Genomic DNA, 24617 nt, shown 5'->3' on the forward strand with positions numbered 1-24617 from the left:
AGAAGGCTGAGCACCCAAGAATTGATGCTTTTGAATTGTGGTGCTGGAGAGGACTCTTGAGAGTCCTTTGGACTGCAAGGAGATCAAACAAGTCAGTGCTATAGAAAATCAACTCTGAATATTCATTGGAAGGACTGATGCTGAAGTGGAGGCTCCAATACTTTGGTCACCTGATGCGAAGAGTGAACTCATTGGAAAAGACCCCGATGCTGGGAAAGATTGAGGGCAAGAGGAAAAGGGGGTGACAGAGGATGAGATGGTTGGATGGCACCACTGACTCAATGGACATGAGCTTGAGCAAACTCTGGGAGATAGTAAAAGACAGGGGAGCCTGGCATACCGTGGTCCATGAGGTTGCAAAGAGTTGGACATGACTTAGTGACTGAACAACAACAACAATCATAATAATGGGTGGAGAAGGGGACCCTGACTGTGTTCTTGAAAGCAATTTCCATTCCTAGAAGAAAACACCAAACAAGTCAGGGTTTCAGGGCTTGTATCTTCTGAACATTGGTGATCATGCAGAACATAGCAGGTGCTGCTAAATATTTCTAGACTGGATGACCTCTATGGTCTCTTCCGATACAGGCTTCCGTGATTCTATAAATAACTGAGAACCAAGGGCAGGAGAGCCATCCAGAGCCCCTGGGAGAAACACCTGCTCCAGGCAGATCCTGTCCACGGGTGCAGGCAATTTCTCATAAGGATGGCAATGATTAACGCTGTCTGCAAAGAGTGCCAACAGCACAATGAAATCAAGCGCTTCGATGGCTCAATTAACAAATGCTCTGGGAACGGAGTTCCTCTATAATGGAGTTGGCGGTTCTGGGCAGAAGCTCGCCATCACTCACACAGCTGTTGGTTGTGGCTGTGGGTGATATGACGGCTTGTATTAGGGCTCCGGGAAGCTGAGAGGTGGGAGGTAGCCTCACGTGGCTCTCCTCTGTCTATGCGCAGGGCTGACCTGGGGTGATATGCTGAGGTTTCCATCCTGGCTCCGTCTTGGTGGTGACCCTCCTCTTGGCCTGTGGACATGGCACACCTCCTGCAGGCCTGACCCCATCCGCCACCACATCTATGGCGTCGCCCACTCTAGCTTGGTGCTGGGACCCCACAGGTAAGCCAGGCCTGCTCCTCCAAGAGCACAGTCTCCTGGAAGCCCTCCCTCCCAGAAATGGATCCACAGAGCCCCCAGGCAGCGCTGGAGCTATGTATTCCCACCAACATATGCCTTGAGGGGCAACTGTGACTGAGATGTGAAATACTCTCCCTGGAAGAAGCAAGCACCTCAGTGTTTCAGGAAGGAGGAGACACAGGTCTGAGCATAGGTTTCTCCTATGATAAGCAGCACCCACAGCTCTCAGGGGAAGGAGGGGGCCTCCTGGCAGCCTTCCCCAAGGACAGCACGGCAAGTGATGGAGAGGGCAGAGGGGCCGCTGTGCCCACTGCAAACAACAGCTGTGACAGCTGCTGCTGCACCTCCTCACTTCACGGGGAGCCCTGCTCTGCAGGGTGCCCATGGTGGGCTCCACGGCTGTGGCCTTTGCTCACCACAACCTTCGAGTCCTGTTCACACCGGCAGCCTGTCCCTGAAGCAAATGCACTCCTTCATCTGGGAGGGGCAGAGCAGGCTTCCCCTCCAGCCCGCAGCAGCAGAGGGACAGCTGGCCCAGCAGCATCAAGCATAAGACCTGATATGGCCAGGCCAGGAGAGAGAGGCAGGACAGGAGGCCCAAGGTCAGAGCTGCAGCCTGTGGGCCAAGACACAGCCCCCAAGGCTCAAAGCACCTGACCATCTGTCATCGCAGTTCAGATAACACTTGGAAGCAAAAGCCTAAAACAAAGCGGAGTTGTCCCAACGTGGTGGGACACAGAGCTGGGGAGCTGGAAGCAGGGGTGGGATGCAGATGGGCAGTGGACAAGAGTGGCACGACCCTGGCTCAGGTCAGCACACTGTGCCCCGCTCCAGTCCCTGGGAAGAAAGGAAGGAGATCCATCTGGATCACTGGAGCAGGGTGGAGGCTGGGGCTGTGGAGCTAAGGAATTCAGCCACGGGTTGGGAGGAGGAAGGTGCATAAGACTGGGTGGTGGCCATCGCCATGCTGGGGTCCTTCTCCATGTCTCACCTGATGTGTGGAGCAGCTGGAGGTGCAGGAGCTGACCTAGAACTGGCCGAGCAGCTCCAGGAAAGGTCCGGCAGGGCCGAGGTGGCCTGGGGATCCCTATCTGGTATCCTGTGCTCCAGCTCTCAGGACAGGACACTCATCCCCTACCCTCAGCCCCAAGTGCCATTCACAGTCACTGAACAACTAAGGCCAGCCCCTCCCACTACCTGGGCCTTCTGCTCCATCACAGGACACTCCCTTTTTGTAGAACAAGGCCCAGTCACAGTGCATGTGCCCTGCTGCTTAGGCAGAAGCTCTAGGTGGGCCCCTGGAACTCCGGGTGGTTGGGCATCATAGGAGGGGTGGCTGGAGATCCTTGGGCTCTCCAGTGCTGGATTCCAGGGGCACCCCACAGCCTGAGTTCCCCATTCTCACTTTCTTTTTGGCAGCACTAGGTCTTAGCTGTGGCACTCATGATCTTCGATCTTCATTGGGGCACATAAAGAAGGGATCTTCGTTAGTTCCATGACCAGGGATCGAACTCAGGAGTGCTGAGTGCAGCATCTTAGCCACTGGACCATGAAGGAAGTGCCCCCTTTCCCACTTTTTAAGTGACTCCTAACTTGATGGAGGCCCCACACTGAGCCTGAACTAACTCTGTTCTGTAGTGGGGGCCCTCCACCCATCCGATTGCTCAGAGTTGGCTCCTCTGGCTCTGACCCCACCACTGTCACAGCTTCAGGAGCTGCAGAGCTGTGCGCTGCAGTGGCTGACACGCTGACACATTACTCAGAGCCCAGCTAATAGGACTAAAACACTTTCTCTAGGAAAGTCATTTGATCTGTATTTAAGCCCACTCTATCCTTGGATAACTCAGCTGACAAAAGTGCAAACCCATCTCAAGGGATGGAGGATGAACTGACAGGATCTACAGATAAAAGAAAGCAAGACAGCTTGACTCACCACCCTGAGCAGAACATCCTGGCAAGAGTCTAGGAGATTCCAGTCCAAAAGCACAGAGAAGGAAAGCGGTAACACAACGGCATTATCACCATGTTTCCCAGAGGAAGGAAAAAAAATAAAAGCACCTTCCAGATACTCAATCCTCAGACACAAGGTGCCTACCTACTATGCGCCAGGCACTTGCACACTCCCTTAGTGCTCACCGGATCCCTGCCACACCTGATCACCCAGCTTGCAGCGGGAAGTGTGCCCTAACTCAGAGAGCTGGGAGCTGGTATCTGAGGACCTGGGCACAGGCAGCAGTCTGTCAAGCCTCAACAGCAGGGTGAACTCAGTGTAAAATATGAGTAAGGGCTGTGGCAACCTGAAGGAAGAGAGAGGACTGCGAGGCCAAGCTCCTCTATCTGCAACCTCAGCAGTGCTGAGAGTACAAAGGAGGCCTTTAGAGAACTTAAGCTGAAGGGAGAATTTGCCTGAAGACGGGAGCCTCATCAAAAGATCCAGGGTACCACGAGCTCTCAGAATGTTCCTGGGGGATCCTCAATGGAGGCTTCCTGCTCCATGGTCGTGGAGGTCATGGAGGGAGGAGCCCACAGCCAGGCCCCATTCTGCAACCAGTCTGCACCCAAAACTCCCCTGCTTCCAACTGCCTAGGAGCACTGACCAGACACACTGCAGGCAGGAGGAGGCCAGTCAGAAGGCTACTGCAACAGTCTGAGCAAGACTGTACCAGGACAAGAGTTATGGCCTTGAAATCTAGAACGAGGCATAAACGTGAGTCCGGCTTTCATTTGATCAACTAAAAGGGAACTGACCCTGCGCTTTTCCATTTGCTTTCTTTTTAAAAATATTTTCTGGCAACAAATGACTGGGAAAATGGAGAGGTGGTTTAGAGGACAAATAAGGGTATTCAGCTTCAGATACACTGAATTTCTGGTGACAGCAGATAATCCATGTGAAAATGTCCATCAGGATGAACACAGATTAAAGACACAGAAAAAACTATGAAGCATCGAGTCTAGCTCTTTTCTTTTGTAAACTTGGTGATATGTCTATTGATAACCCTCCTTTACTCTGCTCCCATAATAATATGGCAAAATACTGAGGAAGGGATTTCCCTGGGGGTCCAGTGGCTAAGACTCTGAGCTCCCAACATAAGAGACTTGGGCTCAATCACTGGTTAGGGAACTAGAACCTAAATGCCACAGCTAAGATCTGGTGCAGTGAAATAAAGAAATAAATATCTTTTAAAATATTGAGGAAGACGGCAGAATAATGAAAACACCAGGAAAAAATTTTTTCAAGAAATACTCTAAAACCACTTAATAAAATTCAACTCCCATAGCTAATAACACCAAAACCAAACAAGATCTTATACCTAAGGCTGGCGAGGATGCAATAAACTGGCATTCTTATACAGGCTGGAGGACAGAACTCTTTGGAAACCCACTTGGCAATATTCATCAAGAGCCATAAAGTGTTAATATCTTGACCTATAATATTACTTCCAGGAATCTGTTCTAAGGAATTATCCAAAAGAAAGCAATAGGCATGGGACTTCCGTGGTGGTCCAGTGGCTAAGACTCCATGCTTCCAATATAGGGGGCCCAGGTTTGATCCCTGGTCAGGGAACTAGATCCCATGGCTGCAATGAAGAGTTCACATGCAGAAACTAAGACCCGGAGCAGCCAAATTCTTTATTTATTTAAAAAAGCAATAAGCACAATGAACAAACAAGGGTTATCTGTTTCATGAAGATGCTCATTATCTATAATAGTGAAAAAACTGAAAGCCACTTCAGTATCTAACCATAATGGGAGAGGTTAAGGACATTATAGGTCCTTGGTAGAATTATCAAAATGGAATTATAATGCTCCTTATGAAGACAATGTGCTAACAAGGAAATCTATTCTTTTAAATGTCATACAGAATGAAGTAAGTCAGAAAGAGAAAAACAAATATCGTATATTAATGCATATATGTGGAATCTAGAAAAATGGTACAGATGAACTTATTTGCAGGGCAGAAATAGAGACACAGGTAGAGAAATGTATGGACACCAAGAGGGAAAAAGCGGGGTGGCATGAATTGGGAGATTGGGATTGACAGACATATATTACTATGTATAAAATACAGAACCTGCTGTACAGCACAGAGGGGAAAAAGAAGGTACAATCTGTTTGCAAGACATATTACTGGAGAAGGGAGTGGCTACCCACTCCAGTATTCTTGCCTGGAGAATTTCACGGGCAGAGGAGCCCGGCGGCTACAGTCCGTGGGGTCACAAAGAGTTGGATACGTTTGTAGGACGTACAGTAAGTGAACCTTAAAAATATATCATATTGCTTTTGATGAAAAATAAGTGACTGGGAAGGTTCAAATGAGCCAGTGAAATGGTACCTTGGCTCCATCCACACTGATGATCCGATAGCTGTTTCTTGTGACATCGTAGAAGTAGGAGACGGTGACAGCCTGCTTGCTTGCAGGCACCCAGTTCTTCTTGGTGTTGGGGTCGATCTGGAAGACATGCGCTCGGGTAGTGAAGATGGGCTGTTCTCTGCAAGAGGAGAGACAGGCCCGTGAGTTGATGGAACATGGCTTCATGTATGATTTATGATTTCTAAGCCACCTAAGATTTTAATCATTTATGGGGAAAGATACATATGCATGAGAACAATGAAAACAAGAAAAGGGAAGAGAGGAGGTAAAAAAGACACCTGAGGAGTGGTTACTGAAACCCAACACCCTGAGGCTGAGGGGCAATTGGCTTAATGAGCAATTTGCTTAAAAGGCAACTCCTGGTGCTGTGTTTTTACATCCTGGTCAAGGGTCCTGTTCTTTTTCTGATATCCTCTTGGCAGTTTTTAGGGCTTTGCAACAAATGTATTGGCAGGTAGGGACTCTGCAACAGTTTTAAGATTTTGCAAACCATTTGTGACTTCATACTATATTTCTATGGGCTTCCCAGGTGGCTCAGTGGTAAAGAATCCATCTGCCAAGCAGGAGATGCAGGTTCAATCCCTGGGTTGGGAAGATCCCCTGGAGGGGCAAATGGCAGCCCACTCCAGTATTCTTGCCTGGGAAATCCCATGGACAGAGGAGCCTGGTGGGCTACAGTCCATGTAATTGTGTCCCCTACAGTTATGGGGACATGACTTACCAACTAAGCAACAACTGTATTTCTACTAAATACTACTGATATTTGCAGCATTTTATGAATGATGCATTCATTCATAATTGACTGGGCCTTAAAGTTTTATGTTTCCAACTTACAAATCTTTGGGTTTTATACAGTATTCATTAAATCTCTTTTGCTATTCTTGTCTCTGCATTGTTGCTTTTTCACTCAGACGCCTGTAAACTCTTAATGTGATTATTAACCAAATTAGCACGGTGTCTATGTTTCTATTAAGTTAGGAATTAATTAGATCTTGACAATAGCATTAATAAGGCAGATGAATAAAAATTATAATGGATTTCACTGCATTTCATATTTTAATGTGTCTGCTTCACAAAGTAGCACAAAATAAATCACAGACTCATTACAAAATATAATTTCTTAAAATATAATTATTTTTGAAGAAAGGTAATTCAGGTTAACTGGCTGGAAAATCCTTTCCGAATAAGACAAAATGGGGGTCGGGGGAAGCCACAACACCAGGATGTAAAAATAATCCTCTCATTCATAAAATGCTATCGATTTAGTAAGCACTTATGAGAGACAAAAATTAAATTAAAATTAGAAAAATTAATTTTTTTAATCCTCACAATTCAAAGAGACAACATAAAAGAATGGGACACCCAAGTGGAAACAGAAGATAAAATCAAAAGGAAAAAGTGAATTTTAGGTGCTCTGGTCTCTGAAAGGAGTGGTTTTAGGTAAAGTCATCTCTGAACCCATCCTGACTAAACAAGGCTCACTATTGGAAAGGAAACCCTTTCTTAAGAGAGAAACTGTATCCTAGAAAAGCAATTTACTAGGCATTTGCACCCCATGCAAGAGATACTGAATAACACCACGAATACCAGCATTAGCCATCAACTGTGACTGTAGATAATGCAGAAACTTCCTCATGACTATTTCTCTGAATGAATAAAAGCCAAGGGCACGCTCTTCCTGCTACTTCAATGCAGCTGTTTCTAGAGTTCAGCTTTCCAGAAGGGACAGAGCTCAGCACTCCTAGCCCCCTGAAACATTCCCCTGTAGGTCCCAGGAGCAGTTTAAGAGTCTCCGGGGTGTGGATCATAAGGACGCTTGTCTTCCTGCCACAGTGACCAGGTTCACCCACCCACTCAGTCCCAAACTGACAGGCTTCTGGCCACAGGATGACAGCTGTGGAAACAAAGGAATATTCTCACTGTAGTGTTCTGCATCTGTTGTTGAGAGGGGGACCAGCCGTTGGGGAGCATGTGTGTGCCCGTGAATACCCGCCCGCCTAATCAATCCACACGGGAAAGCCTTGCATCTGTACACTCGGTGCCACGTTCTGCTAACCATACAAGTACAACACCAGAAAGGAAAACACTTGCTCACCTGGAGTTCTGTATGTTTAAGAGGAGGGAGCGACTGAAAGGGCAGGAATACAGAAAATCTTTTTAAAAGGATCGAATTATGCAAAGTATACAAATACCAAATCGTTGTTGTCTACTGAAACTAACAATGTTACATGTCAATTATACCTCAATTTAAAAAAGAGAATTAAGCTAAAATCTCTGCTTCCTTTGCACAGAGCACTAACAAGCTGGGCAGGGACCCACGGTCAGGCAGGAGCCCTCCCAGGGGAGGGGGTCAGGCTTTCCCTTGTGTCCTCCACACTGGGGAGGATGGATTGGGTCTGGGTTTAGCACCCTTAGACTAGTGTTTCCTAAATCTCTGATAGGAATTAGCTGCGGCACTCAGTAAAAATACAAGTTCCTGGGCCCCAACTTAGCCCCATGGGAACCTGGCTGTGCAGGGAAGGGGCCTTCATAGTTCTATCTTTTAAATTAATTAATTTTTGGTTGTGGGTCTTTGTCGCTGCACTTGGGCTTTCTCGAGTTGCAGCGAGCGGGGGCTACTCTCCAGTTTCCATGCATGGGCTTCTCACTGTGGCGGTTTCTCTTGTTATGGAGCACAGGCTCTAGAGTCAGGGATCAGTGGTTGTGGCAGAGCATGGGCTTAGTTGCCCCATGACATGTGGCATCTTTCTGGACCAGGGATTGAACACACATTCCCTGCATTGGAAGGAGGATTCTTAACTGCTGGATAACCAGGGAAGTTCCAGCTCTATTTTTTAACAAGAGCTCCAGGTGATTTTTATCCTTAGGAAGCTCGCATTAGACATTATCAGATGATCTAGAAACAGTGGAAAAAGTCACCACTGCAGCCAGCACCTCTCCTCCAGAATGACAAAAGCAACTCCAAAACACCCTCCCACAGCTTGAAGAGGACAACAGAGGGGCCAAGGACAGGATCTTTGGCTGCAAAGGATGGGGGAGGGGGATGGAAAGGCAGAGGTGCTCTGGTCAGGACAGAGGGCAGCCTCTGGTGGTCCAGCTGTGACCTTCTGAGAGTGACTGAACAACAACAACACACAACCAGAGATGCAGGGATGTTGGGAGAGCACAGTGGGTGGGCTCAGCTGGCCACACCCTCGGTGGCTGCAGCCCTGGTCTCCATGGTCAGACCTCTGCCAAGGAAGCGGCTGTTCCGGCTCAGACGGAGCACGGTGACCCAGGAAGGGAGCTGCAGGGAGACCCACTGACCCTATTCTGAGAGAGGGCCCCACAGGAGTTGCCACAGCTCTTCAAAGACCTGCGATCTCGGGCCTGGGGCTAGACAGGGTCAGTGTGGCACAGCTTTGAGCCCAGGAAACTACCCACAGTACTGGGATTTCTACATGAATAACCAAGTCCTTGGCTTCTGGGGGAGTTCTGTTTCATTTTTCTAAAATTATAAAAATAGTGGTATTTAGGGACTTCCCTGGTGGTCCAGTGGCTAAGACTCTGTGCTGCCAATGCAGGGGACCCAGGTTCCATCCCTGGTCAGGGAGCTAGATCCTGCATGCCTCAACTAAGACCCGGCACAGACAAATAAATAAATAAATTATAGTTATATTTTTTAAAAGTACAAGAAAAAAATCTAATGGTATTTAAAGAAAAAGAAGAAAAGACAGGATGGAAAGGAAAGTCAGTTAATATTTAGCTGGTATATGTTGTATATGTTCTCATTCAACCTTCTGGACAGAGCTATGAATGGGTAGCATTTTCTATATAGAAAGAAGGTAGGGACTTCCCTGGAGGTTGAGTGGCTAAGACTCTGTGTTCCTACTGCAGGCGACCTGGGTTTTATCCCTGGTCACTGAACTAGATCCCACAGGCCACAACTAAGACCCAGTAAAGTCAAAAAAATACTTAAAAGAAAAAAAAAGAAATTGAGAGTTGCAGGATGATTTCAGGCAACATGGACAGCAAACCTTTACATCTTCACAGGCAAAATCAGAGCACAAACCTTACCACAAAATCCAGAAAAGCAGACTCCAACTCTGAAAGAGCACCGTGCCCTGCCCTACCGGAGAAAGTAAGAGCTGGAACTAGGACACAGAAGTCAGTTCCTGTAAGTGTGCAAATCAGTATAAATAGAAAAACCCAAAGGAAACACAACTGTCCATGCCAGGAGGCCACCTTTCCTTCCCAGCAGGGAAACGCTGAAGAGTGTATATCAGAGAACAGAAACTACCTTCATACCCAATTTTATTCTCCTTTCTTTGGTGTTTGATGCTTAGGGAGTATATTTGAAATATACTCCCATTCCTTCTTCAGTGCTTTAAATAGAAAGCAGATGTTTCCGGATGGCAAACCGTTCCTTTAGGCAGACAATATAACCTACTGTTCCCTTGCACAGTCTTTTTAGAGCTGAATAAACACCAATTGCTGCTCATTGAACACATTTGGGAACCTGACAGTAATTGTCCCCAAGAATAATTAGACACTGCGAAACATATGTATGTTTGGAATATGAAAACCGCTCAGCAGAAAGGCCACTCCTGCAATGAACGATTTCTGGCTCCATGCGAAATGATTCTGCAAAGAACTGGCATGACTACTTTTTGCAGGAAAAAAAAGTCAAGTGATATTTTATTATAATCTCTCACTTGCAACTAGGCTTTTCCTGATATGAACTTGTAAAACCTCATGATTCTTATTATTCTGACTTCTGTCTGATGTGAATGAAAACAAACCATTTAGTCATTATCTTACAGTCCTTTAAACATGTTCCAAAGTCTCCTAGGATGCCCTCATTAGTTTATCTTCCTTGGGTCTTAGATCCTTGTGCACATCATTCACACAGCTCCAAGAGAAGTGTTCGGCCCAAACCTCAATGGGTCTGGCACTGTCCACCCAGCTTTGAGGACCCTCCCTGGCTCTGTGCCACACAGGACCAGCTCCAGATGCATCAGAATGATCCATGGGTACTGAGCACCAGACAGGCTCTGTGCTTTTCTGCTAACACCTCCAAACCAAAGCACCTGCATTTTCACAGGACCATGCATGTGCCCTTCACCGGGGCTAAAGCATCCTCCCCTTTGACTGGCCTTCCACTAGTACTTTGAGTCCTACTATAGCATATTAAAAAAAAATTTTTTTTAATTAAAAAAATATTTATTTACTTTTGGTTGTGCTGGGTCTTCATTGCTATGCTGGCTTTCTCTAGTTGGGGCGGGCAGGGGCTACTCCTTGTGACAGCGTGCAGGCTTCTCACTGTGGTGACTTTTCTTGTTGAGGCTCGGTAGTTGTGGTGCACGGGCTTCAGTTGTTCAGCAGCATGTGGGATCTTACGGGACCAGGGATCTGAATTTGTTTCCCCTGCCTCGGCAGGCAGATTCTTAACCACTAGATAACTAGGGAAGTCCCCACCACAGCATTGTGAGACATCTAACTCGTGCTCTGAAGATACAGGCCCTGCACTGAGCACCTGGCATGTGGGAACAGAAGCTGGCTCACCAAGCTCTCTGCCCTCAATCTACGTCTAGGCCAACAGGCCCTTGCTGGCAGGGTTGAGGCCCCAAGCCTAGGAAAAAGATCTGGTGGAAAAAGGAAATAATGGACAAAAGGTTCTAGCATATTCTTTCATAAAAAGAACCTACCAAACTGACGAGTATCTTGTAATTCTACTTTCATACAAAATCCCCATAATAAAGTTATCATTATTTGCAGATAACGGATCACACATCTGGAACACCCAAAAAAATCAACTGAAAAAGTAACTATGAATAATAAAATCCAGTAAGGTGACTAAGTAAAAAATTACCAAAGAAAAATAAAATCAGTAGCCTTTCCAGATAGACATTATAATAGATTTTAAAAGATCCCATTTAGGACTTCCCTGGTGGTCCAAGAATTCACCATCCAATGCAGGGAGTGCAGGTTCCATCCCTGGTCAGGGAACTAGGATCCCACATGCTGAATGGTATGGCCAAAAAATAAAAATAAATAAAAGATTCCATTTACAGTAGCAGTAAAAAAGATCCAATTTCTAGGAATATATTTAAGAAGCCAGATCTGTTCTGAAAAAATAAAGATAACTTCTCAGGCAAACAAAAGAAAACCTTAATAAGTAAGACATCATGTTCTTACAAGGGAAGGTCAATATGAAGACGTCAATTATCCCTAAATTATATATACATCTTAAAAATGCCAGTATCAACAGAATTATTTTTAGAACTAGACAGAGTTATTCATGTGGAAGACTTAATATGAGAGGATAGCCAAGAAAATTCTGAAGATGAAGAGCAACGAGGAGGTTTAGCCATAATTTAGCCAGATATTGAAATATATTATTATAAGGTTCCAGCAAATGAAATAAGAGGTATGAGCAAATAACAGACAGACTAATGGAACAGAACAGAATCTAGAAACAGAAGTCCAGGGAATTAAGTATACAATGCAGGCAGTACTAACCATCAGTGGGGACCCGGAAATCATTCCCTAAACCCTCTTAGAACAACAGAGTGGCACCTCCCTGGATAAAACTTGCACCTGGCCAACCTTAGCCAGAATCTGTGTCCTTGCCCAGTCTCAGCCCCTTTAAGTGGGTCACAGCAGACCCATTCTGTTAAAGGGATTTCCACCTGCCCCCAAACTGCCCAGATTAACAAACCTGATAAATGAGAGCTATCACATAAGTCACATTTGTCACAAACTTCCTACTCCACTGACTGGGGATCCCCCTTTCGGGTCACATTTACGTCAGGGAACAGAATGAAGCAAGCATCCTGATGAACGCTGACAGGCTTCCTTGATGATGCTAGCTCTATGGGAGAGGGTCTGACAGTTTCTCAGGAGCTCTCAGCCCACGTCCTCCTGTGGGTCTCCTGTGATGTGGGTCTGACAGAGCTCAGGGGCTGGTTCATAGGCTGAGGGCTGCCCTGGAGGGCCCACAGGTCTATTACCATGTGCTCTGGGAAAGGCTCTGCACCGTCCGAAAGGGGTGCTGGGCCCAGAGCACTGGGAGAGGATCCCAGTCATGGGAAGAGGGAGAGGCAGAATCTCAGAAGAGCAAATCTGTGATGGAAGGCGAATATCTGCATGGGGGTGGGTTTACCTATCTTGGATGCTGGATAGGTAAACATATGATGGGAGGATGAGACCAAGGACAGGATCAAGGGAGAAAATAAAACAAAACTCATCAGCAACACCTCAATACCAGGACTTCCCTGGTATTCCAGCGTTAAGACTCCACCCTCCCCAGGAATAGAGACGCAGACTTAGAGGATGGTCCTTTGGACACAGTGGGGAAAGGATAGGGTGAGACGAACCGAGAGAGTAGCGCTGATGTGCACACACCGTCATGTGTAGACAGGCAGCTAGTGGGCGGCTGCTGCACAGCACAGGGAGCTCAGCTCAATGCTCGTGATGATCTCAAGGGGTAGGATGGGGCAGGGGTGGGAGGGAGGCCTAAGGGGAAGGGGATACATTTATACACAGGGCTGATTCACGGTGTTATACAGCAGAAACTAACAGTACGTTGTAATTATCCTCCAGTTTTTTTTTTTTTAAAAGACCCAATTCTCAAGATATTTTTTATTTAAAATGTCAACTATCACAACACATTGTACAATAAATAAAGACCTTAGAATCACACACTCATACACGCACACACACAAAAGACTCTGCCCTCCCAATGCAGGGGGCCCAGTTCAATCTATGGTTGGGGAACTAGACCCCATATGCCACAGCTAAGACCCAGCAAAGTCAAACAAATAAATACTTAAAACAAAAAAACCAGAAACACTGCAATCCCATCTTGTGTTCAAATGGCACCCTGCTACTCCTGCATAGAAACCCCTCTCCCTCCTCCAAACCCCGCCTCTAACCCAGCCCAGAATCCAGGAAATCATTGGGGTTTAGCATGTGAGGGGGACATGACTGCAGATGTGACAGGTGTGCTCAGAGACTGGCAAGCACCACTCAGGGATACCGGAAGGGCAGGGAAGAGACGAGGCCTTGAGGGTGGGCTGAAGCCAGGGGAACACTGAATGACCCACCTAAGGAAATCGGTTTTTCTCTTAGGGGCCACCGTCTCCAACTGTGCTCCGTGGCCAATTTATGTCAAAGCTATTTTCTCTTCCAAATACATTCCAAGAAATATATATGTAGGAAAAATGTTAAATGCACTTGGATAGTTGTTCTCACAATTATGGGATATCATCATTTAGAGATTGTGTTCTCTACCCAAGGCTTCAGAGAAATCACCAACGCCTGTCTTTTGAGCCTCATACACGTGTGTGACCTGCACTTACAAAGCAGCCACTGCACCAGCAGGCACCTTCTATGCATGATGTTTCATCTGTGGAAGGCATCTTATTTTTAGGATTTCAACATACATTTGTGATGTATTCTATACGCAGCATATTGAACAGTTACACTAAAGAACTCACTCCTCTGGAATCTATGGTGAAAGATGGGAGTTTTAAACCTCAAAGCAGAATTTTATGATTCACGTGCTGTGAACCCCAAAAGCCAAGAATTAGAAAACATCCAAGGGATGATTTCTAAAAAGCCAGGTGTTGAGCCGCCAAGCCATAATGATGAATGATTCCTGGGACAGCTAATTCAAGAGAGTGCAAAACACTGCCCAAGAAGCAGTCGGCATTGTTCCTGGTGCTGTAGCATGTCTGTGCCTGGAGGTTTTCCTGTTACGCTAGATAAAAACAAAATACAGAAGACTTCATGCCATGTCTGTTTTGAAGACATGACTCATCAACATCATTCCATATACTAAGAAGATATTATTTTCTTACAGGACTGAACAAATAATGTTCTCAATTTTAAGTGTTGAGGGCTTTTGTACTCATCTATAGTAAACATAAAGTGGGGAGAATGGGGAGTGACTGATAATAATAAGTTCTGGGCTTCTTGGAGGAGGAAAAAATGTTCTAGAGTGAGATGGTTTTGATGATTGTACAAACAATGAATTGTATATTTTATATAAGTAAATTGTATGATGTATGAGTTATAGCTCAGTAAAGCTGTTTTTGTTTGTTTGTTAGTAAGATCAAGTGTGGAAAAGGATAAGAGAGGAAAAAGAACCACGTTTTCTGGCTTGGGCAATTGAGAGGAAATATGAGTCCTGAACAGTGGACCTTGTTTATGAACCATCTAGAGATGTTAGAAGGCAACTGGGACCCTACTTGGAGTGACTGCAAGGTTAGGAGACTAGACTGGGAAACTCACTGCAACAGCTGAATAAAAATCAGGGGTGGAGGACTTCCCTGGTGGTCCAGTGGCTAAGACACCATGCTCCCAATGCAGGGGGCCCTGGGTTTGATCCCTGGTCAGGGAACTAGATCCCACATGCCACAACTAAAGATCCTGCATGCCACAAGGAAGACTGAAGATCCTGCATGTGTCATAGCTAAAGACCTGGAACAGCCAAATATATACATAAATAAAAAAAAATAATCACAGGTAAATGAAACCACTCAGGGAGAGTCCCCAGGGAGAGAGGAGAAAATGGACCACCCAGCTGAGAGGCACCCACAACAGGGGCAGGAAGAGAAGCCATCCTCAGAGATGAAGGACCAGGGCAGGAAAACAGCAGGGGAGCAGGAAAAAGCATTGAAGCAGGGTCTTTCAGGCTGACTAAGCTTTGCAAAAATCCACTTGGTTGCATATCATCCTGAAAGCCCACCACATAACAGTCCAACCTTTATCAGGAAAGGAAAACAGAGTGATGGACCTCTGAAATATATACTGAAATGACTTGACAGTGACCATTTTGTGTCAAGAACATAACAGGGTTTGGGTTTTTTTTTAACAGTATGTTTTTAATTGGAGTATAATTGCTGTACAATTGGTTTCTGCTGTACAACAATGTGAATCAGCTCCATGTATACATGTGACCCTTCCCTCTTGGACCCATTCCCACTCACCCCTCCATCCCACCTCTAGGTCCTCACAGAGCACCAGGCTGAGCCCCCTGTGTTATACAGCAATTTCCCACTAGCTATCTATTTTACACACGATAGTGTATGTATATCAACACTACTCTTGAAATTTGTACCCCTTCTCCTTCCCCCTCTGTGTCCACAAGACCACGCTCTACCCCTGTGTCTCTATTCTTGCCCTGCAAATAAGTTCATCAGTACTATCTTTCTAGATTCTAGATTCTGTATGAATAATATCTGATATTTGTTTTTTTCTTTTTGACTTACTTCACTCTGGGCTTCCCTGGTGGTTCAGAGGTTAAAGCATCTGCCTGCAATGCAGGAGACCTGGGTTCGATCCCTGGGTTGGGAAGATCCCCTGGAGAAGGAAATGGCAACCCACTCCAGTATTCTTGCCTGGAGAATCCCATGGGCAGAGGAGCCTGGTGGGATACAGTCCACCGGGTTGCAAAGAGTCGGACACGACTGAGCGACTTCACTCACTCACTCACTCACTGTGTATAATAGGATCTAGGTTCACCCACCTCATTCCAACTGACTCAAATCCGTTCCTTTTTATGGGTTTGGTTTTAATTCTAGTTCCTTTCATGGCTCTGTCTACCTGTCAGAGACACAGCTGAAGAGGAAGAGGGCTGCTTCTCTTCATTAAGAATAAAGGGAAAATTGGTTCAGGAACAGTACATGCACCCAAGGAGGACCTGTTCACCTGTATGACCTTGGTCAAGTCACTTCCCTTGACCTTAACATAAGCCAGGTCTGCTCTCAGATTAAATGTGATAATGTCTGCAAAGCTCTTTTTTGTTCGTAATAGCAGCCTGTTAAAGGAATATTGTGATATGTTAATTATAGGCGTGAGACATCACTGTGGGGAAGATAATCCCCTTCTCCACCTTAGACAGCTCCACACCGCCAAAGAGAACTAGTGCTCTCTCCCTGTTATCATCAGCAAATTAAACAGAAAAGAATCTTCAAAAAGAACACCTGTGCACTTTCATAATTAACAAAAATTTTTCATAGCTTAAAAAGTTTGTTTATAAGCCTTTGTTATTGTTGTTCAGTCAATAGTCGTGTCTAACTCTTTGTGACCCCCTTGACTGCAGCACACCAGGCTCCCGTGTCCTTCACTATCTCCGGGAGCTTGCTCAGATTCATGTCCATCGGAGTCTGTGATGCCATCTAACCATCTCATCCTCTTTCATCCACTTCTCCTCCTGCCCTTGTTCTTTCCCAGCATCTGGGTCTTTTCCAGTGTTGGCTCTTCGCATCAGGTGGCCAAAGTATTGGAGCTTCAGCATCAGTCCTTCCAATGAACATTCAGGGTTCATTTCCACCTGGGACTTGTTTTTTCCTCTCCTGCAAAGAGTACTATGGCAAACTGGTTTTGCAGTTCATTTTTTTCTTTTGGGTTCCCCAGGCAGCAGCAACAGGGATCCTGGTGCCAGTTCTAGAAGCCATGCGTGTGTGTAAGTCACTTTAGTCATATCCGACTATGTGACTCCATGGCCTGTAGCCTGCCAGACTCCTCTGTCCATGAGATTCTCCAGGCAAGAATAGTGGAGTGGGTTGCCATTTCCTTCTCTAGGGGTTCTTCCCAACCCAGGGGTCAAACCCAAGTCTCTTACATCTCCTGCACTGTCAAGCACGTTCTTTACCACTAGCACCATCTGGGAAGCCAACCCTGGTTAAATATACACCTTACCACTCTGAATTTGGGTTCAGGGGGGAAAGTTCTTTTTGTTTTCCTAGGAACCTCTTGTTTAAAATTAGAATCACACGGTGTCAACAGGCTGGTAACTTGCCAAGTCAACTGCAAAAGTGTAAAATACAAAACCAAAGGTGCAGACATACCTCAAAAGAGCATTTGTGTTGTATTCATTTACACTATCAGCCTGTCTCTCAGACTAGTAGACATTTCATGTGTGTACTACAATAATACGTTATCTACAAAAAGTAGGTGGCAAGGATAGTTGCCAGATTTGGCACACGCACACACACACACACACAAATACAGAACTGGCAAAATTTTAATTTTATGGATATTTTCAAATTATTTTTATGGAGCTATAAATCAGGTAACATAAAACTCATCCTGTCCAGTTCAGGGACTTCCCTGGTTAGGACTCCGTGCTCCCAGCGTAGGGGATCTTGGTTCAACCTCTGGTCAGGGAACTAGATCCTGCATGACGCAACTAAGACTTGGTTCAGCCAAATAAATTATTTTTTTTTAAAGTGTACAGTTTTGTGGTTTGTAGTTTATCCAGAGAATTGTACTCTGAATAAGTAAATAAATAAATAAAATCACCACTATTTAATTTCAGAGCATTTTCATCACCCCTAAACCCCATGCTCATTAGCATTCACTCCCATTCTTCCCTCCTTTAGCCCCAGGCAACGCCGATCTCCCTTCCATCTCTATGGATCTGCCTGTTCTAGACATTTCATATACATAGAATCACAATATGTGGCTTTCTGTGTGTCTGGCTTTTTTTACTGAGCACAAGGTCTTCAAGATTTATCCATGATGTAGCATGTATTAGTACTTCATCCCTTTCTATGGCTGAGCTATTAGTCCACTGTATGGATATACTACATTCTGTCTCTCCATTCATCAGCTGATGGACATTTGTATTGTATCCATCTTTTGGCTGTTATAAATAATACTGCTACGACTATCTGTGTACTAGATTTATGTGGACATGTTTTCTTGGCTCTTGGGGTTTATACCTAGGCGTGGTATAGTCATATGGTCATATGGTGACTCTATGTGTAACTTTTTGAGGAACTGCCAGGCGTATTTCCAAAGAGGCTGCACCATTCTGTCCCCTCATCAGTGCTGGATGAGTGTTCCAATGTGCTGCATCCTTGCCAGTATCTGTTACTGTCTTTTTCATTACAGCCTTCCCAGTGGGCGTGCAATGGAGGGCAATGGATACTTAGCATATCTCCAGGGGAACGTGATGTACCTGACTGAAGGTGACCTACTCCCCAGGCAGACAGAATGCGTGCCCACTTGGGGCCTCCATTGTCTTTCCTGGGTCACTGCTGTCCCAGGGAGGAACCCACCTCATGCTAGGCTGCCTATTTTACTGTCTCTTTTCTTTCTTTCTTTCTATCAATCATTTGATAGATTGATTGATCGATCGCACCATGCAGCCTGCAGGATCTTAGTTCCCCAACGAGGGATTGACCCCACGCCCCCTGCAGTAGATGCCCAGAGTTTTAACCACTTGGACCACCAGGGAAGTCCCTCTCAGGGTCTTTTATTTACAGGAGGATTTTTTTAATGCTTTCATAAATACTGAAAACACAGAAAATGGGGGTTTAGAAAGGGGCAAGAAAGGATTTCAGTGAATACCAAAGCAAATGGTTTTTTTTTTACAGAAGGCAACCTTGAGAGATACAAGCAAACCTGCAGATGGTGGGCGGGCCATATTTCAAAGACTAGGAAGATGCTCTATGGGGCTCTGCCATGCTCCACATGTGCAGAGTGGCCTGGGCAGAGCTGAAGCTCAGCACCCCTGTGGCTGGGGGAGAGGTGGTTACAGAAGTGCCCGGTGCCTCAGGAGCATGTCCACAGTTCTTACTTTGCTTCCAGGCCACCGTGACCATCTCACACAGGCTTGAGTTACAAGAAGAGAGCACTAGATCCTTCCAAAATTTCTCGCATGAAGCTGGAAGCCCCCTGGCCTCTCCTGGCCAATGGTGCCTGCTGGTAGAGATGGAGAGCCTGACCTGGTACTGATAGCCCAAGGAACCCACCTTCCTGCCCACCATGTCTCCGTCACTGTTCTTGCTTCTGTGGTTTCACCTGAACAGCAGCCCTCTCTCTGGCTACCTACCTTAAAGCTGCAGAAGCCACTGCTTAGAAGAGTAAACTATTAACACGACAGGTGGACGGTGATCACACAGTAAAGCTCTGTATGCCTTAGGAAATGGTTCTCATCCCACTCTGCTTGGACCCTTTTCTCTGGACTCCTAGGTCCAGGCTCCCTGCACGGTGCTGGGACTGTGGAAAGCAGTTTGGCAGTTACTCAAAAAGTTAAACACAATTACTGTATGATCCGACTATTCCATTTTTAGGTATATACCCCCAAAGAACTGAAATTCAAGGCTCAAATAAATACTTATCCATTAATCTTCAGAGCAGCACTATGCACAGGGGCCAAAAGACAGAAACAACTCAAATGTCCACCAGCAGGTGAATGGATAAACTGAATGTGTTACACACATATAATGGAATGTACTATTCAGGCATTAAAAGGAATGGAATTTTGACATATACTACAATACAGAGGAACCCTGAAAATTATGATGCTAAGTGAAATAAGCCAGACACAAAAGGATAAATACTGTATGATTCCACATACAGGAATCAAACCATCAAAAGCAGAGACTGAGAGTAGAATGGTGATTTCCAGGGTTTGAGGGCAGGAGAGAATGAGTGTTACTGCTTAATGAGCTCAGAGCCTCAGTTTGGGTGAATGAAGAAGTTCTGGAGCTGGGCGGCAGTGACAGGTACACAACACTTTGAATGGTCTATATGCTGATGAATTGTGAAAACACTTAGAAGGGGTTCAAGTGCTAAACTTACATTCTGTATATTTTCCAACAACAGTAGCAGAGTGTGCTGCTGAAATGGGAGGGAAGAGGGCAGGGCACAATCTTTAAAAGAATGACATGGCCTCAGGACATGACAAAGACTGGTGAGAACCAACTGGATCCAAGATGGCAGAAGAGTCAACTTTCGGTGGACCCCGAGCCTCTTCACGTTCACCCTAACACATCAGCATAAGCTAGGTGACACGCCCACCAGCCCCATGACAGTTCTGAGGCCAGCTATCAAAGGCCAAAACGTGGGCACTGGCCCAATCCCTAGAAATCCTCACTCCTTCCCACAAATAACTGGAATAATCCTCCCACACATTAGCCTATGAATGATCCAGCCCATGAAAGCTAACTGCACCATATTTCAGGGCCTCTTGCCTTTTGAGATGGCCCACACTCTGCCTGTGGAATGTGTTTCTCTCTAAATAAATCCAATTCTTACTATCACTTTGTCTCCAAATTATTTTGAGATGAGGCAAGAACCTTAAATTCACCGGGAACAGCTCCTAGGGAGTATTGATGGAGAGGGCCTAAGGTGGATGAGGCAGGAAAGGGCAACCTTGAAGAACAGCTCAAAGGCATGGGAGAGAAAACTGCAAATAGTAGGCACTGAAAAGGCAGGTGGAGCAGAGGTGGGCAAGCTGGGCAAGAGGGGGCAGCAAAGCCGGCCAGTACCAAGGCTGGGGGTGCGGAGCTCCACGGAGGGAGCTGTCCGGAGCCTCAGGCAGCTCTGACCATGCGGAGGACTGCAGTGCAGAGACACCCAGTGTCCATAGCACCTGACCACAAGCTGCACCTTCTCAGTAAAAAAAGAACAGTGAGCTAAAACACTGAGAAGCTTTCCAGCATCAAATTGTACAGACTAAAAAAAAAAACAAAAAAACAAAAAAAAACGCACTTCTCTGCTGACAAAGTTCGGAGATGGACGCGGTGACGGCTGCACAGCAATGTGAAAGCGCTCAAGGCCAGTGAAGCGCACACTTAAATGTGGTCACGATGGCGCATCGTATGTTGTGTGCATTTTACCACAATACCAAAAAAGGATTAAAAAAATATCCAGCCTACTAGAGTGGAATGCATCTGTCTCTTTTACACTACTAATGGGGTGTGACTTGAGAGAATGCTCTGGGAGGCAATTTATTATCGTGAATCAAAAGCCTTACAACTGCATTCTCCTGAGACTCCTAGTGGCCCAGGGATTAAGAGTCTGTGCTTCCACTGTAGCCAGCACAGGTTTGAATCCTGGTCAGGGAACTAAGATCCCACATGCTGCGTGGTGCAGCCAAAAAAAAAAAAAAAACACGACTGCATTCTCTTAAAGCCAGCAACTCCACTTCTAGTATCTATTCAAGGGCAATAAATAAGGATGTGTACAGTATACAGGCAAATGGACAGTCACTGAAGAGCTGTTTATTACACACACGCATACCCCTTTTAAATAATCTAAATGTTCCAAAGTGAGGGATTGTTTAAATTAAGTATAATAGACCCATCAAGACATACCATTCATCCTTTAAAAACTGTAGTATTTAATAAGATGGAAGGGTGTTCTTTTTTTCTTTATCCATTGTGATATACTCTCAACTTCATTAAACTATAGTTCAATGACTTACATCCAGAAGCTACTGAATAAGGAGGCTAATAGGTGTTGCTGAGTCCAGTCTGTGTCCTCTATCCTTCTGAACAGAGCTAGCTAGACCCTGAAGGGCTCCGGTGTCACTCAAAATCTCTTTATTCGGAGAAAACAAAGCTTGGAGCTGGTGCACTGGGATGACCCAGAGGGATGGTACGGGGAGGGAGGAGGCAGAGGGGTTCGGGATGAGGAACACGTGTATACCTGTGGCGGATTCATGTTGATGTATGGCAAAGCCAATACAATATTGTAAAGTAATTAACCTCTAATTAAAATAAATAAATTTATTTAAAAAAACAAACAAAAAGAACCCAGATGTTCCAGAATTCCAACCAAAGCTAGCCAACACTAACACTACAGATGTTAATAAGAATATACAGTATTAAAGTGAAAAGAGATTACAGGAAAGCATTATTCTATGATCTCATTCTTATAAAGGTGTACACTAGTATATATATTAAGTTAGCAATCATCTATTCTGCAGTTATATAGGAACACCCCAGTAACAAGACGCCCATGGCCTCTGCCTCAGAATCCAGGGCACTCTGGACCTACCTGAGTGCACAAGAAAGACCATGGAATGGTGACCACAGTGCCAGGGTTGTCTCCGGCAAGAGAGACACTAGGGTTACTGAATGCATGCAAGGTAAAGACAGTGAGCCTTGCTACAACCTGAAATCGTGTCTGGGCAAGAGAGGCCAGTTGCTTGCTTTCCAATCTAAAGGTCAAGTGTAGAACTACCCAGACCAAATAAGACAGATGTGACAGGACCCCAAACACCATGGTTGACAGAGGGAGAGGGATAGGTGCTCTTAGAACTTCATACAGGGACTTCCCTGGTGGTCAGCCAAAAAAACCCACCAAACTCTGACCAGCATGGTGCCAGCAATTAATATTATATTGTACACTTACGATTTTGCAAAGAGTAGATCTTCTGTTAAGTGTTCTTATCACAAATACACAAATAAGCAAGAAGGCCACGAGGAAGCTTTTGAAGGAATGGGTGTCTTTACGGTGTAGGCTGTGGTGATGGTTTCACAGGGTGTTCTTATCTCCAAACTCACCAAGTTGTGTACATCAATTATGTACAGATGGTATGCCATCTCAGGCAGCTCAGTGGTAAAGAATCTGCCTGCCAATGCAGGAGACGCAGGTTCGATCCCTGGGTCAGGAAGATCCCCTGGAGGAGGAAATGGCAGCCCACTCCAGTATTCTTGCCTGGGAAACGCCATGGACAGCGGAGCCTGGACAGCTACAGTTCATGGGGTCGCAAAGAGTTGGAGGCAACTGAGTACTCAAGAGTACACTTCAGTAAACTGTTTTTCCTTAAAAAGTTTAGATCACAAGGGAACAGAAATGACTGAAGCTGGATGGGGATTTGGCACCAATAGAACTGAAATCCCAAGGGGCCCTCTGAGCTTGGCTGGGTATTTCCAAACCACCAGCTACCCCAGAAAGAGTCAGAATCCTCGGGTTTAGTGGTTGTTTGGGCTTGTTTCTAACTCAAAGTTAACCACTTCCAACCTAGTGAACCAAGTAGTCACTTATTATTCATATCATCCTTGTGGACCCCATTTATGGAGAGATTTTAACCTTCCAGGCAGTATTTATGAAAGAGTAATTTGTTTTCTCACTTCTTTATGGACTGAAATCACATGTAACTGCCAGAGAGCTTTCTAATCAGCAGGATTTCACAAAGGTGCTCTCAAGAATTGTTAGGATTCCAGCCAAAAAGGAAAGTGCATTAGTTACCTGCCAAAGGAGCCTAAAGCAGAACAACTGCCCTTTGTCTTGGGGAAATAATGAAATAGCTGGGGCATGGTTCCTACTCGGCATGGTTCCTACCCTCCCAGCCCCTGGGTGGGAGTTGCTGGACAGTTCTTTGCACCCATGGACACTGCACATGACACCAAAGACACAAGCAGGGAGGACCTGCCCCTGTGGGGACAGCAACAAGTCCCAGCACCAAGTAAGGGAGAAGTGACATGTTTAGTATAATATTATGAGGCTGAAACACTGTGTGTCTTAAGAGAAGGAAACCTAGTAAATAATAATAAATCCATTGTTCTTAAGCCACAGTGAGTTCACTCTGACATGCACTAGCAATGCACCTCTCTCCTGTGTGCACAATTGTGGTTGCTGTTCACTTTGCTAAGTCATATCCAACTCTTTGCGACCCCATGGACTGTAGCACTACACACTTCTCTGTCCTTCACTATCTCCCAGAGTTTGTTCAGATTCATGTCCATTGAGTCGTTGATGCTATCTAACCATCTCATCCTCTGCCTCCTTCTTCTCCTTTTGCCTTCAATATTTCCCAGCACCAGGGTCTTTTCAGATGAGTCAGCTCTTCGCATCAGGTGGCCAAAGTATTGGAGCTTCAGCTTCAGCATCAGTCCTCCCAGTGAATATTCAGGGTTGATCACCTTTAGGATTGACTGGTTTGATCTCCTTGGTGTCCAATGGACTCTCAAGAGTCTTCTCCAGCACCACAGTTCGAAAGCACCATTTCTTTGGTGCTCAGCCTCCTTTATGGTCCAACTCTCACACCTGTACATGACTACTGGGAAAAACCATAGCTTTGACTCCATGGACCTTTGTCGGCAAAGTGATGTCTCTGCTTTTTAATACGTGTCAGGTTTGTCAGAGCTTTCCTTCCAGGCAGCAAGCATCTTTCACTTTCATGGCTGCACTCACCATGAAACTGGTTTGGATGCACAATGTAAGTCCAAAATATTTGCTAAACTAAATTATTTGGCTTTGATGCAATGTGGAAATCATATGAGATGTGCCCAAGAAAGCAAAAGTTCCTTTCTAGTATTTCCCACAATGCCAAGGGCAAAACTATAACCAGCTCACCTGGTCCAAGAGCTCAGATGTGGG

General features: G+C 45.5%; 1 protein-coding gene and 1 non-coding gene across 5 annotated transcripts in view; one reads left to right on the forward strand and one right to left on the reverse strand.

Annotated features, from left to right (window-relative positions):
* Positions 1 to 24617, reverse strand: part of HOMER2 (homer scaffold protein 2) — a 136791-nt gene that overhangs the window by 41292 nt on the left and 70882 nt on the right. For all 4 annotated transcript variants that reach the window (XM_070358368.1, XM_070358369.1, XM_070358371.1 and 1 more), the window contains exon 2: positions 5469 to 5625. In XM_070358368.1, the coding sequence (XP_070214469.1) occupies positions 5469 to 5625 (157 nt within the window). The remainder of the gene's footprint in view (positions 1 to 5468; positions 5626 to 24617) is intronic.
* Positions 9028 to 9100, forward strand: TRNAG-GCC (transfer RNA glycine (anticodon GCC)). The gene has a single exon. It is a non-coding gene; the product is annotated as a tRNA-Gly (tRNA).

The sequence above is a fragment of the Bos mutus genome, chromosome 21 (genome assembly GCF_027580195.1).
Source record: "Bos mutus isolate GX-2022 chromosome 21, NWIPB_WYAK_1.1, whole genome shotgun sequence".
Classification (NCBI taxonomy): domain Eukaryota; kingdom Metazoa; phylum Chordata; class Mammalia; order Artiodactyla; family Bovidae; genus Bos; species Bos mutus.